Source organism: Simochromis diagramma, unplaced genomic scaffold, assembly GCF_900408965.1.
Source record: "Simochromis diagramma unplaced genomic scaffold, fSimDia1.1 OVJJ01000567.1, whole genome shotgun sequence".
NCBI lineage: Eukaryota > Metazoa > Chordata > Actinopteri > Cichliformes > Cichlidae > Simochromis > Simochromis diagramma.
The window spans coordinates 473768-486988 of NW_024386973.1; the positions used below are offsets into that span (position 1 = coordinate 473768).

The 13221-nt window shown below is 50.6% G+C and overlaps 3 protein-coding genes across 8 annotated transcripts in view; 2 read left to right on the forward strand and 1 right to left on the reverse strand.

The window, feature by feature from the left end:
• The window catches only part of LOC120738300 (cytochrome b5), a 9776-nt gene extending 8696 nt beyond the window's left edge, over nucleotides 1-1080 (forward strand). Inside the window, exon 5 of the mRNA XM_040039487.1 lies at nucleotides 1-1080. This exon is cut by the window's left edge and continues 315 nt beyond it. The gene's annotated coding sequence lies outside the window, so the exon portion shown is untranslated.
• A 999-nt stretch (nucleotides 1081-2079) lies between these two features.
• Nucleotides 2080-5782, reverse strand: LOC120738299 (protein phosphatase 1 regulatory subunit 3G-like). Of its 4 annotated transcripts, none has more exons than XR_005696933.1 (3): nucleotides 4623-5779; nucleotides 2297-2306; nucleotides 2080-2246 (listed from the first exon to the last, which is right to left on the reverse strand). XR_005696933.1 is itself a non-coding variant. In XM_040039485.1 (3 exons), the coding sequence occupies exons 1-3, from the start codon at nucleotides 5344-5346 to the stop codon at nucleotides 2241-2243; spliced, it is 687 nt and encodes a 228-aa protein (XP_039895419.1). In that variant the 5' UTR covers nucleotides 5347-5782; the 3' UTR covers nucleotides 2080-2240. The 4 variants fall into 4 exon arrangements, 2 of the variants coding, with proteins under 2 accessions (XP_039895419.1, XP_039895420.1); XR_005696934.1 differs by having other exon boundaries at nucleotides 2080-2226; nucleotides 2277-2306; XM_040039485.1 differs by having other exon boundaries at nucleotides 4676-5782.
• Nucleotides 5783-8348: 2566 nt separating this feature from the next.
• On the forward strand, nucleotides 8349-9742 carry LOC120738314 (protein phosphatase 1 regulatory subunit 3G-like). 3 transcript variants are annotated; one of them, XM_040039504.1, is made up of 2 exons: nucleotides 8349-9306; nucleotides 9340-9742. In XM_040039504.1, the coding sequence occupies exon 1, from the start codon at nucleotides 8458-8460 to the stop codon at nucleotides 9256-9258; it is 801 nt and encodes a 266-aa protein (XP_039895438.1). In that variant the 5' UTR covers nucleotides 8349-8457; the 3' UTR covers nucleotides 9259-9306; nucleotides 9340-9742. The 3 variants fall into 3 exon arrangements, with proteins under 3 accessions (XP_039895438.1, XP_039895439.1, XP_039895440.1); XM_040039505.1 differs by having other exon boundaries at nucleotides 8349-9290; nucleotides 9342-9742; XM_040039506.1 differs by having other exon boundaries at nucleotides 8349-9281; nucleotides 9352-9742.
• Nucleotides 9743-13221: the final 3479 nt, after the last annotated feature.

The following is a 13221-nucleotide window of genomic DNA, read 5'->3' on the forward strand; positions in this document are numbered from 1 at the left end:
ATCAACCAATGACGTGGCATTATGTTAATGAAGTAATTTACATTGTTGAATTCACCGTGACAACGGGCGCCGCAGTGAATCCTCATGCTCTGAAATTGTGTAGAAATGCAGCGGGTGTATAATTTGTTAGGACTTTTTATATGTTTGTAACCGAATGTAAATAAAAATTGAAACATGCAGTCAGCAGCTAACGACGCGTCATGTGACTGCGTCATGTGACGTCACAGCCGCCATGACACTCACCTGTTAAAGTGGACCTATTCTGCTCATTTCCACCATTTTTTTCGTAGTCAAATAAAAAAAAACGTGAACACATCCTCTATCTTAACGCTGCCCCCTGGTGGTGAAAAATACCTTCAACTAGCTTTATTCTGATTGGCTGATTTGAACAACAGGTGGGTGGAGCTTCTGTTCCTTAGGTGACCGTATAAGTTCCTCTCTGTGACATCAGAGAGACCCAAAAGTAGAAAAAGTGTGGTAAACGGAGCCTTTGGAGCTCACTCACAGGCGTCATTATTAAAGCTTTTCCAGGACAGGAAGTATGACCCGGCGGACGAGGAGCAGGATGAGTCCACTTACTGTTGTGTAGCTGTTGAGCAGGAACCAGAGTCCGGTCACAGCGTCCGTGTGCTTGTTTGAGACCACACACACTTGATCCAGAGAGCAGCACGTGGAAGATTAAAAACATGATCTCCGAAAATGTTCCACAATTTGCCGTCCAATCGTAACGCCTCTCAGACTGCCTGAAGAGCCTGTACATAAAAGATGGACCCGGCCAACGTGTTGGCGTAAGAAAGAGCTGGTCGCTGTCAATCACAGAGTAGCCACACCCTAAATCATTTGACCCTGAATTGGGACAAAATCTAAACACGACTAAAACCTGCGACTGAGACCATCAGGCAGATTTTACTGAGGTTAAAAAGAGACTGGCTGCTACACGCAGCCGACTCATTCAGCCCGACGCACACGTCCATCTTCTATGTACAGTCTACACGCAGTCGAGGTCAGATTTACTGCCATTTTTTATTTCGTGCTGCTGTGTTTGCAGGAAATTATCGAATAAAAACATTCAGACGTTGAGTTTGTGCAGCTGAGATTTATTCAAAGTGCCTTTGCGAGGCCAGATGACGAACACGAGGCCTTGTTTAAAGAAAAGCAGCAGCTGTGATGGATGTGACGGAGTCAAGGATCTCCAGACGAGCAGCAGCGTCCGTGGGATCACGCAGCTTCTGCTCGTCCAGTCGTAGTCACGGCCGTTTGAGTCCTGATTTACAGAGACATGATCGGGTCATGTGACCGGCGCTAAATGGCAGAAAAAACACCAGGATTCCCCAAAAGTTCTGTGTTTGTCTGGATGTTGTGTTCAGCAGAGAAAAGTTTCATCATCAATCTCAAGCTCGTCGTCTGGAGCAAAAAACATGCAACTGTAAATCAGCAGAGGAGAAGCACGCAGTTATTGTCACACAAACATTCAACTCTCCGTCACCTCGTGGGCGACGGGTCACAGAAAGCTGTTCCAGCTCGGGGTGTTTCAGGTCTGCTGCTCTCGTGGTTTTCACTGAAGTTCAGAGAGCAGAGTCATGGCCGCACTCTTCTTCTCTACGATCCCATCCGTCTGCTTCTTCCTCGGCTTCCTCTTGTACAGGTACGTCTCCGGTCAGCGTCGGTGCTTCAGCTCGTGGATCACTCTCAGAAACAGGGCCCGCTGTGGTCTCAGCTGAAGCCGATTGACCGAGCGCAGCGACCTGGAAGGATGGGTGTGGCTCCAATCCTAACCTGGGAGTGTCAGACCTGTTCATCATGGGAACAAACAACCAGATGCTCGTTGGTCGTCTTACAGCTGCTGTACTTGTTCATTAAATCGTGGTGGGAACACGTGAGCTGCGGTATCAGAAGGTCACACGAGGTCACAGGAAAGAGTTGTTTGAGGGTTTTTGTGGAATGTGGGAAACAGTGGATGCAGGACAATCGAAACAGAAACATATTTAAATGGTTTGGAGGATGAACGTGTAGAAATACAGGCAAGGTCAGAAAACACAACTTTAAATCATTCTCAGTTATAAAAGGCTGCGGCTTTTATTTTGAAGTGTCGCTTCCTGTTGAAATGCTGGGATTCCTCTGGGCTGAAGCAGAGATGTTGGAGCTCATCAGCGTTCAGAGATGGAGGCTGAGAGGAAGCAGCTGCACTGATAAACTGACAGCTCTGCAGCGCCACATGGAGGACGCGCAGCCACACGCCGTCACGCGCCGTCATGCGCAGCCACACGCCGTCACGCACAGCCACACGCCGTCACGCACTCGGGAACCTAAAAACAACACAAGAAGGACACGAGGAGATCATTTGGACAGAAACTAAATGTGTGCCATGAAAATAAAAACAGTTTATGGAAGTAAATGCATGAATGCGCCCACAGAGGGAGGTGAAAAGGACAAATGCTGCCACCTAGAGGCGAAATAGACCAACTACAGGCTCCGCCGCTCAGAGGCTGCAGGTTTAAAGGTAAACGAGATGCTCATGAAACGCACACACACACACACACACACACACTGTCGTGCTGTAAAACAGAGGTGTCAAACATAAGGTCTGGGAGCAGGGAATGGCCTGGTAATGGCTCCAGTCTGGTCCACTGGAGGATGTGAAGGGTTGTTACAGCTTTCTGTGCAGACGCAGACTTCATGTGCTCCAGACTCACTGAGGTGTAGATAAACCATCCAATGACAGAAACACGTGTCGGCTTGTACAGTGGAGCCAAAGTGAGAAAATGGCTACAGGACAGTCTGGCCAATCAGCTACCAGAACCTTGTATGTGACCAGGGTATAAAATAACGCTATAAAACATGCTTGCTTTAAAAGTACGTGTCGTACGGCAGCTGAGGCGCAGCTGCTGGTGAGCGGCTTGTGTGGACGCTGCGGTGATGGAGGGTTGGGGACTTCCACTCACTGTGCTGCACCTTCATGTCTCCACTTTGCAGTGATACTGCTGACGGTTGGTTGTGGAAAATCTGGCAGTGAAGAAATTTCACAACCTGTTGCAACGAGGGCTTCCTGTTACGGCGTCGCACCCAGATCTGTGAGCTCTTTCAAAAATCATTTCACAAATCTGTGACAAAACAGCTGAAAGCAAAGCTTAATACTTGCTTCAGTCAGTGCGGCTGCACCTGCTGATTTCAGTTTGCAGACTCTGCTGCAGGACCTACACAGCGACGTGCACGCCTCACTCTACCATCACCAGACTGTGTGACATCATTTAGCATGTAGCTGCAGGCTCAGCTGTGACCTCTGTGATGAGCCTGAACCCCGGGCTCGTCCATACACCCCCACCCTCCAGCTGAAAGTACCTGCAGTTCCTCTAACATCCAACAGAGGCTCAGCACTCAGTCAGCTCCCACAGACTCCACCTTAAACTTTTACAGCAGAAATAGAGACGTTTACAGCCTGATACAGAAAGCAGTCTGTGGCCTGTGTGACTGACAGGTGGCTGTAGCTGCTAGCTGCCTGCTAGCTTCACCTGAACTGGACCTCTGCACGTGTTTGTGCTATTGGAGCCTTTTTAATGACATCATGTGACCAATAACATGGCTGCTGTGAGGTTGCTGTAGCAACAGAGCGTCTGAGAGCTCCAGCTTTACTCTGAGAAACTCAAGGAGGTCATTGTAGTGCTCCTCAGCTCCTCTTTCATTCACGCTCACAGGTCCTGAGGTCACAGAGGTCAAACAACCATTGACTACAACAGGAGTATTTGTTCCTGCGTCAGGTAACAAAGACCCAGCTTAAGCTTATAAATATCTTTTGCATAATTAATGCATAAATGTTGATATTTTACTGATTTTAAACTTTTAAAAAGTTCAGTAAGAGAAAAGAGAAGCAGTGATGAGCTCCTCGCTGACATGCTGCTGTAGAAAAATCCTCCCAGAGTGGAGGCGGAGACAGGTTCTTCACCTCTGCCCAGCAACGTGAGAACGGTTCCCATAAAATGATAAAGAACTTGTTGTTCCTCTTATTAGAAGAACCCAGTACTGACCGCTGCTGGTGTTCAGGCAGCGCTGCTCTACAGTCGGACCTGGTTCTGTGGTTGATGGGCTCAGGAGGGAACCTCCTCTCTGCATCCACGCCACCACCCTCCAATCAGACCAATCCAGGCTGAAGAGGACACGGCATCACCACTGAAAACATCTGGAGCTTTAAAAGCACCACAGAGGAAACATCTGGCTTCGAAGGCAGAGGACAGGCTCACTCCTCTCACACTCCTTCAACATGTCAGAATCTCTGCTTCCTGTTCGGCTCAGCATCGTTTTACAGTGCGGCGCGTGATGACGTCACCAGAAGCAGGCAAACAGCCAAAGCGATTCAGTTACTTTTACTAAACATGAATCATGTGACAACATTCAGGAATCTTTACTTTCCATCAGTGAGCAGTGTCCACGCCACAGTTAAAAAAGAAAAGTTTAAACTTCTCTGCCAGGATTTCATTTTTCCTGCTGTGACATCTGAAACTTTGAAGCGTCCTGACCTCAGGAACTGAGCACAGTGAGCCAGAGAGAGCAGGCCACCAGAGCTGAAGGTCAGAGACAGACAGCTTTAAAAAAAGAGGTTTTACGCAGGATGGAGAGGTTTTACGCACCGCTCAGGGGACGTGGAAGGCGGCGCTGACAAAGGCCGGGCACTCAGCGGTACCTGACGGTGTAGTTCTGCCCCCCGTTGTTGTCCCAGAACTCCCCCTCCTCGCACTTCAGGTAAACGGCGAGGTGCACGGCGGAGCCGGGGTCTGCGAGGGGCGGGGTGTACACGGTGAAGGCGAAGCGCTCCCCCACCAAACCCGGCTCGTTCGCAGCCACGGGCACCGCCTGCGCGTCCATGTGGGACAGCCAGTCGTTGAAGGTGTACCTCACTCCGACCTCCCTCCCGGTGGCGCAGCCGCTCAGGACCCGCACGTGCCCCCGCACGTCCAGCTGCGTGGCGACGAGCCGTTCCAGACAGACCCGGAGCCGCCGGACTCTCCGCTCCGTGTCCCGGAGCTCCGGGAGGTCCGCGTGCAAGCCGGCGGCGAAGCTGTGGCACAGGCTGCTCAGGAGGTCCTGCTGCTCCAGGGGGAAGCTCCTGTGCCGGGACAGGACCTTGCTGGGGATCTGCGGCTCTTCCAGGGAGCTGAAGTGCTTCACTCGGGCCAGGCTCAGCCCCAGGGAGTCCGCGAACTTCACGCGCTTCCTGCCCTCCTCCGCTCCGTGGGCTCCTCCCGGGCAGGCCGGCAGGGACTTTGCTCTCCTCCCGTCCTTCAAGAACCTCTCCAGCTGAGACGCGTCCAGCTCGTCCTCCAGGTCTTCCTCCTCCTCCTCCTGCTCCTCCATCCCTCTCTCCGTGGCACTTTCACGGGTCTGTGGAGGAGAGCTGTTGCCCGGGTGCCGAGGCTCGTATCCGGTAGGAGTCCTCGCGCTGGTCTTGTCTCCACCTGTCTTCAGAATCCCGCCCCCGATGACAGCAGAGCGCGTGCGCTGTTCTCACATCAGCTGCTGTCACGTAAACACCTGCGTGCGCACAACAACAACAACAACAGAGCCACGCGCCGGTGTGACTGCGCGAGCTCAGTCAGACTCCATTATGTAACAGCTGCGTCACTCCTGGGGATAGTAAACAAACCGCTGACGCAGTCCTGCAGTCGGGATTTCGGGAGAAAACGTGGGGGAGTAATGTAACAGCGCTAAATACACGTGTAGTAGTGATGGGATTTCTGGCTCCTTTTAGAGAACCGGCTCTTTCAGCTCGACTCACTAAAAAGAGTCGGCTCTTTCGACTCCCAACCGGCTCTTCAGGTTGTTTTGTTGCTTTAATTAAGCAAATGTTCGTTTACCTGTTACTACCACACACCAAATCCGGTCATTGGTACTTGCTGGCTTGTGTAGCCACGAGGTAACAAAAGCTCAACACTGCCCCCTAGCATCCTGGAGCACTTCTGTTGTCTTTTGTACATGCTTTGTCTCTAGGGGCCACCGTAAATATACTTTTATTTATTCACTCCACATAAAATGTAATAAATAAATCATATAATACAAAAACCAACTATTCACATTTCAACTTTTAACTATTTAAATTTTCAGCTTTTTCCTTTTGAACAAATTTAAAGTGAAACAACACAAAACACTGCAAACCACAACACAAATAAATTAAATTAAAATATGAAAACAAAAAGAAGATGCACATTCTCTGTCATATGGACCTGCATGAATAAACTTTCTGAATCCTTTATCATCTGCAACTGAAAATAGTTGTGGATGATTACTATACCTTTCTAATGTGACCTAGTTGTCCCTGGCTCTCTCTCTCTCTCTCCCTCCCGCTCTGTTCCTGTGCTACTGAGTGTAACTACCGCCCCTCCCCCCTCTGCCCAGCGCAAAGCACAAGGCTGGCGTGCGGAGTGAAGCGGGAAAAAAGTGCAAGAGAGAGGGTGAGAGAAAGAAAAAAAAAACCACGGCTCGCGATAAGGAGCCGGCTCGCGTTATTCACGTCAAAGATCCGGCTCTAAGAGCCGTTTCGTTCGCGACTGACACATCACTAACCTGTGCAGCTGTGAGGAAGTCGTTCTGAATCTGTTTACCTGAGTTGATCTGAAAACTGAAGCATTATTTAAAGTTTCTAAACATCCTGACAGGAGAAGAGTCTGCAGCTCCGTCTGACCTCTGAGCTGTGAGGATCTCCGGGCCTCTGGAAGGACACTCGGAGCTCTTCTTTGGATGTTTCTGTTGTTCTGTTCTCTGTGAGGATGATCCCACAGTCATGCTGAGGTCCGGGCTCGGACAGAGTTTCTATCCAGGTGAGCGTTTACTGCCCCGGCAGCGTGTAGACTCGAGTGAAGCCATGACAGAGCCTCCGTCGTGCTTCACAGATGGCTGCAGACTCTCACTATTGGACCTCCTTCTACACACTGAGCATGATGTGGGTCCATCTCTCCATCAGACCTGTTCCTCTGATCAGTTCTTGTGTCATCTTCATACCTCTCTTTAAAATCTCTCATCCATTCATAAATACTGTCTGTTCTTAAACTATGGTTGATCTTAAGCTTACTGTCCCTTTAACTCTGAAATATGAAGGAACTGATGACTCTGTGATGAACAACAGGACCTCTGCTGTCACTGCCACCCAGTCCACAGCACACCAAACTGGACACTCGAGCCCCCACCCGACCCCGTTAACCTCATCCCAAGCGGGAACCGAGCCCTGGCTTTGTCAGCGTTTCTGCAGAGCTGCAGGATGACCTGGTGACCTCCTGTGAGGCCAGGTAAAGAGGCTCAGAGCATTAAAAACCCTCAGGAGCTCATCTGAACACAGAAAGATCCAGTTAATGATCTGACCGTCTAGTGTCAATCGAAGCGTGTAACGCTATAGAAACAGACGTGATCATTTCCACAGGCTCCTCCTCCTGCAGCCTGTGGAAATGATCAGAGAGATTTGTGGCGAAGCTAAACACGAGGTTAAATCCTCCATGTTTGCTCCTCCTAATAAGGTAACGATGGGATGATGTCAGGATGATGGTGGTGATGATGTCACGTGTTTGTTTTGGCCGTCTGGATGACGCAGCTGTGGAGTCACGTGGAGCGTCGTTACATAACAGAGCGGGACTGTGGCTGGACTTCAGCTCTCCGTGACCTCATCGAGCAGCTTTCACCTCTTTTAAACTTTATGGTGTCAAACATGTGGCTCTGGGGCCACAACTGGCCGCCACAGAGGATTCAGGCAACACTGTTTTTTCTGTCCCTGGTCAGGTGACCTCAGCCTTACGGCAACTGTGATTGGTTCGTTTGGACAGAACCTCCGCCACCAGCCAGAGTTCTGCTGGAGCAGCACCATCACACCAGGATCTGCCTCAGAGCTCAGAGCGTTGGATCAGGACACACAGGTAATGAAGAAATGACCGGTCAGGTGTTCCTCACCTCTCACCGGCTTTTTCCCTGTGCCCGTAACGCTCACACACATCCAGGGTTCAGAGCGGAGGAGCCGGGGATCGAATCATCGACCTGCCAAGTGATGATGACCCGCTCTGCCCCAGAGAGCTGCCCCACTCATCGTGACCTCCACCACTTCCACGAACCTCTGAGGTCTGCCTGTGGTCCAATAATATCCTCTGCGCACGCTCACAACTGTTATGTAACAGTGCTGCTGACTGAGCCACATGACGTCAGACAGGTATGTGTGTGTGTGTGTGTGTGTGTGTCCAGAGACTGCTGGATAAGGTGTTTGTGGGCGGAGCCTCGCGCGTCAGAGGGTCTGTGTTGTTGTTTTGTTCTTTGTGCACAAACAGGTGAAGGTTGACGGTCTGTTACGTGACGTCGCGCCCGTCTCTGTGACAGCTGCTACGCCCCGAGGACTGCACGCGCTCTGCTGTCACAGGGGGCGGGGGGCTCTATACAAGCTGCCGGACTCCGGACCCGCCCGCAGCTCACAGGCCGCCTGGCTGCCGGGCACCCATGTCCCGCTCACCCCCTCAGATCCACGCCGGCGGAGAGCCCACGGAGAACGGAATGAAGCAGGAGGAGGAGGAGGAGGGGGCGGATGAGGAAGACCTGGACGACGAGCTGGACGCGTCTCAGCTGGAGAGGTTCATTCGGGACCGGAGGAGAGCAAAGTCCCTGCCGGCGTACCCGGCGCTGCTGAACGGACCCCACGGAGCGGAGGAGGGCAGGAAGCGCGTGAAGTTCGCGGACTCCCTGGGGCTGAGCCTGGCCCGAGTGAAGCACTTCAGCTCCCTGGAAGAGCCGCAGATCCCCAGCAAGGTCCTGTCCCGGCACAAGAGCTTCCCCCTGGAGCAGCAGGACCTCCTGAGCAGCCTGTGCCACAGCTTCGCCGCCGGCCTGCGCGCGGACCTCCCGGAGCTCCGGGACACGGAGCGGAGAGTCCAGCGGCACCGGGTCTGCCTAGAGAGGCTCGCCGCCACGCAGCTGGACGTGCGGGGGCACGTGCGGGTCTTGAGCGGCTGCGCCGGCAAGGAGGTCGGAGTGAGGTACACCTTCAACGACTGGCTGTCCCACGTGGACGCGCAGGCGGTGCCCGTGGCTGCGAACGAGCCGGGTTTGGTGGGGGAGCGCTTCGCCTTCACCGTGTACACCCCGCCCCTCGCAGACCCCGGCTCCGCCGTGCACCTCGCCGTTTACCTGAAGTGCGAGGAGGGGGAGTTCTGGGACAACAACGGGGGGCAGAACTACACCGTCAGGTACCGCTGCGTGCCCGGCCACGCGCCCTTTGTCAGCGCCGCCTTCCACGCCACCTGAGCCGTGCATAAACCTCTCCATCTCTGCGTAAACTCTCATCTCTGCGTAACCTCTCATCTCTGCGTAAACCTCCATCTGCGTAAACCTCTCCCCCTGCGTAAACCAGCTGCTGGGCACCTGTCTCTCTCTGTCCCGTGCTCAGATCAGTGAAGCTGAGTTATTCTCGGGCTGCAGGCCCAGCACGCCTCACCTCTGTTTCCTTGGTTTTAAACCTTTAGTGCCTTTTTTTAAACCGACCTCTGACACTGAGCCTTTGATGTGTTTAGAGACAGTTCCAGATGTTTCTCTCAGAGGACGCTTTAAACTGCTGACAGTTTTTACAGGTAACCCAACTATCCGCTCTTGGACTCCAGCTCTTGATTTGAAGAATAGATGGATTAACTGCTGAGTACATTTTCTGTCACGCTTGGGCTTGGTGTGACGTCACAGAGTAATGAAACTGTTTGATTTTTGTGACCTGATTAAAAATGAAGCTGCTCATGTTCAGGATGTCCAGTTTTGTCTTTTTACTCGATGTGTCCCTTGAAACAAATAAAAGTGACGCTGGAAGCCGAAGTCTTTCTGTTTTTCTTCAGTGTGCAGATTCATCCTGATTTATTTCAGCAGGACTTTTGTGCTTTGGTTGCATTTAGAGTGTCTTTCATACATAAGTGTTTCATCGTGCTTTATTTGGACCCAACAACCTTTGTTGAGGCCGTTATTTCTGTTCCCATGTGTGTTAGTTTTGTGTTGTGTGTGTTTGTGTGCAGATCGTCCACAGAGAAGCTTCTCCATCAGCTGCAGGAGGCGGTTCAGGCTCTCAAACGCGCCGTCTGTCGCGCTCACATTAAAGTGGGCGTTGCCTGCATCATTTCAGTCTTCTTCTACACAGATTGGACCAATCAAGAGCCGCCTGCTTCAGTCAGGGTCATCATCAGAGCAGATCAGTTTGAGGCTCTGAGCAGAGGTTGAAGGTTCAAATCCAGCTTTCAGCTTCTTGTTTCTAGAAAGTGAGTTTGTAATGGTTCCCACCACTGCCACAGTGGGACCTCCACACTGCTGTGGACACAGGCGAGCGGCTCAGCAGGTTTGGAGAAGGGTCACAGCTGTGAGGGTCTCAGGTTCAAGTTCAGCTTAAGTAAACTCCCCCTTATCTGTTGGTGTGGATTCAGAGTTTCACTGAGTCACTTTTCTGTGTTTGAGCTCAAACACGCAGCGATGTTTCACACTTCAGAGTCAGATCAGCTCTTCATTAGTGCGCGACAGTGTCAGAGCAGGTCGGCGTGAGCCGGCTCAGCTGGGTAACTCTGGGCCTCCTCTCAGAGGTTCAGATCCCACTTGAAGCTGGTGTTTGGCTTCAGTTCCTCCTACAACCAGATGTTCTCCGTGACGGAGCTGCAGGTCTGGGCTTCAGTTCCTCGTGTCACAGATCAGTGGCGTGGTCAGACTGCAGGGTTGATGTGAGCTGCGCAGCTCTGAAAGTTTCCCTTTTCCATGAAATGATTCCAGTTTGCTCCCGTTTACAGTCCAGCTGCAGGATTTTGGAGTGGCTCGTTTTTATGGCAAAAAGCTTGAATGTTTATAATGAATGCAGTCAGTTTTTAATTTCATTTATCAAATACTTTTCCAACATATATCTAGAGGATAACTGCGATTAGTGCATTTTAACCTGAAGCATCAGCCTCTGCCAGAGCAGCGGGTCTTGAAATGAACATAAATCCGAGCACCATCTGCAGACTCGGGCTCAAACTTCTGCTGATATTTTTGTGTTTGTGCTGTGAGATTCACTCAGTCCAGCAGGAAAACAACATTTTCTATATTTCAGTGTTAAAGGTTTTCTGCATGCTTTATGTTGCAGTAAAGTGAAATTCAAACAAATAACATTCTGATAATCTTCTGCCGTAACAGGACGTCTTTACTGTCTTTATATTTGAACTGGTCAGTACTCGGATACTTACACAGGCCTGAGTTCACATAGTTAAACAATGATCACTGATTTTGATGTGTGAGACAAAAATCCTGAAAACAGGTTGATGGACTGAGACATATATAGATCCATAGTTATAAACTTCTCGTAATATAAACACGGCGGTCGAGCAGCAGACCCACGCTGACAGAATGACTCAGCAGCATTTCCACAGTCCTGACCTCGACCCCGTAAACTTATCATGGCGCTCGCTGAAGGTTGAAGTCTGCCAGAGGAGAGAAACTCTATTCGATAAGCTCAAATAAGAGTTTTTCTCCTCTCTCCGCTGCCTGAAGAGGCCCGATGTCCAGCTAGACTGGAGCTTCGTGCACGTTTCACTAAACATCAGGACGCTGGAAATTTTTACTCAGCATGCATCATTTTCATTATCACTGTTACAGGCTGGAGATTTAAAATCAGATATTAAAATACGCCATTGATGGAGAGCACTTCAGATATCAGAGGAAGGTCCAAGAACAAATTCAGAGCTGGCTCTTTTTCACCGCTCTGATGAGAACACAGCAACGCTGCACAAACATGCAGCGTCTGATGCTCGCCGTGGCCTCGAGGGTCAAAGTCCAGAGGTCCTCCCGAACTGCTGCTGTTGACCAACCTGAGCACATCTGTTTGGTCTGTCAACACGGACGGAGGCGCCCAGCGATGGAGGAAGGTTTCAGTCGAAGCTGGATCTGCTGCTGCCAGAGTCCACTGGAAAATCAGCGAATTTAAGAATTTAGTCTCGGTCTGTCAGGCTGGCAAGGCCCCAAACACTACAGTACCCATGAGCCTCTGCTGCAGCCTGTGGACACGAGGCTTCAACTTTAAACTCAAACGTTACCTTTACGACTTTTTTTGCATCCAAAATATTTCAAGTCCTGCTTCTTTCAGTTAGGACAGCTGGCCAAGGCAAAGCCGGACCTCCCAGCTAACGTCTGCGAACGTCTCATTCACCTTCTCCTTACCTGCAGATTGCACTGCTGCAATTCATTGTACTTTGGTCTCGACCAGGCCTCCATTCATCGTCTTCAGATGGTCCAAAATGCAGCTGCTCGCCTGCTAACTGGTACCAAACAGAGAGCCTATAACCCCAGTGTTAGCTTCTGTCTCCTACAGGATCCAATTTAAACTTTTACTTTTTGTTTTTAAGTCTCTTAACGCTCGAGCTCTTCTTACCTGTCTGAGCTCCTCTCTGTTCGTGCTCCAGGAAAAACCACGAGGTCCAGCTCGGACTGATCTCAGATCTCGTGGTGATAGAGCCTTCTGTGTGGCAGGGCCCAGACTTTGGAACAGTCTCTCTTTAAATATTAGATCTGCACAAACACTTGATCACTTTAAATCACTACTAAAGAGACATTTTTATGCCCTGGCTTTTAACACACTGACCCAGACATTTTGGTCTTATTTTAATAGTCTTATTGTTTTAATTCTTTTCGTGTCCTATCACTGTTTTATATTGTTTCCTTTTAATCACATTTTTATGTTGTTAAGCACTTTGTGCAGCATCGTCCGTCTGGAAATGTGCTATAGAAATAAATGTGACCTTGACGCCCCTAATAATGCTAACGTTGAGCCTTAATGATCACTAGAGACCAAAACAGTTTATCAGGATGTAAACGTGGATATTTTAACCTGGGAGTCTGTGGGGCTGACCCACTGCTGGAGCCTCTAGTGGTCATTAGAGGAAGTGCCGTTGATGCTGCTTCCTCTCTCAGCCTGAGAGGTGATTGGTTGGCTAATCATGGCTGCTTTTTTGTCTTTAGCAGAGTGAGTATGTGAATCCTGAGCTTGAGGTGCAGGATGACAGAGGTGGTGCTGGGCTCTGATGTGTATATTTTGGCTGAACGTGCCGTGGGTCTGAGGTCCTGCGTGTGGAAGCAGCTCGTGCACGTGGCGTCTCTGCAGAACCGCCGCGGAGCGTCCTGCGCTCGTCTGATGAAACGGCGGCCTCAGATTGAGCAACGTGATCTCTCACACCGCGTTTCTGTGGAACTGGGTCACTCTTAAACCAACAAGGCTCT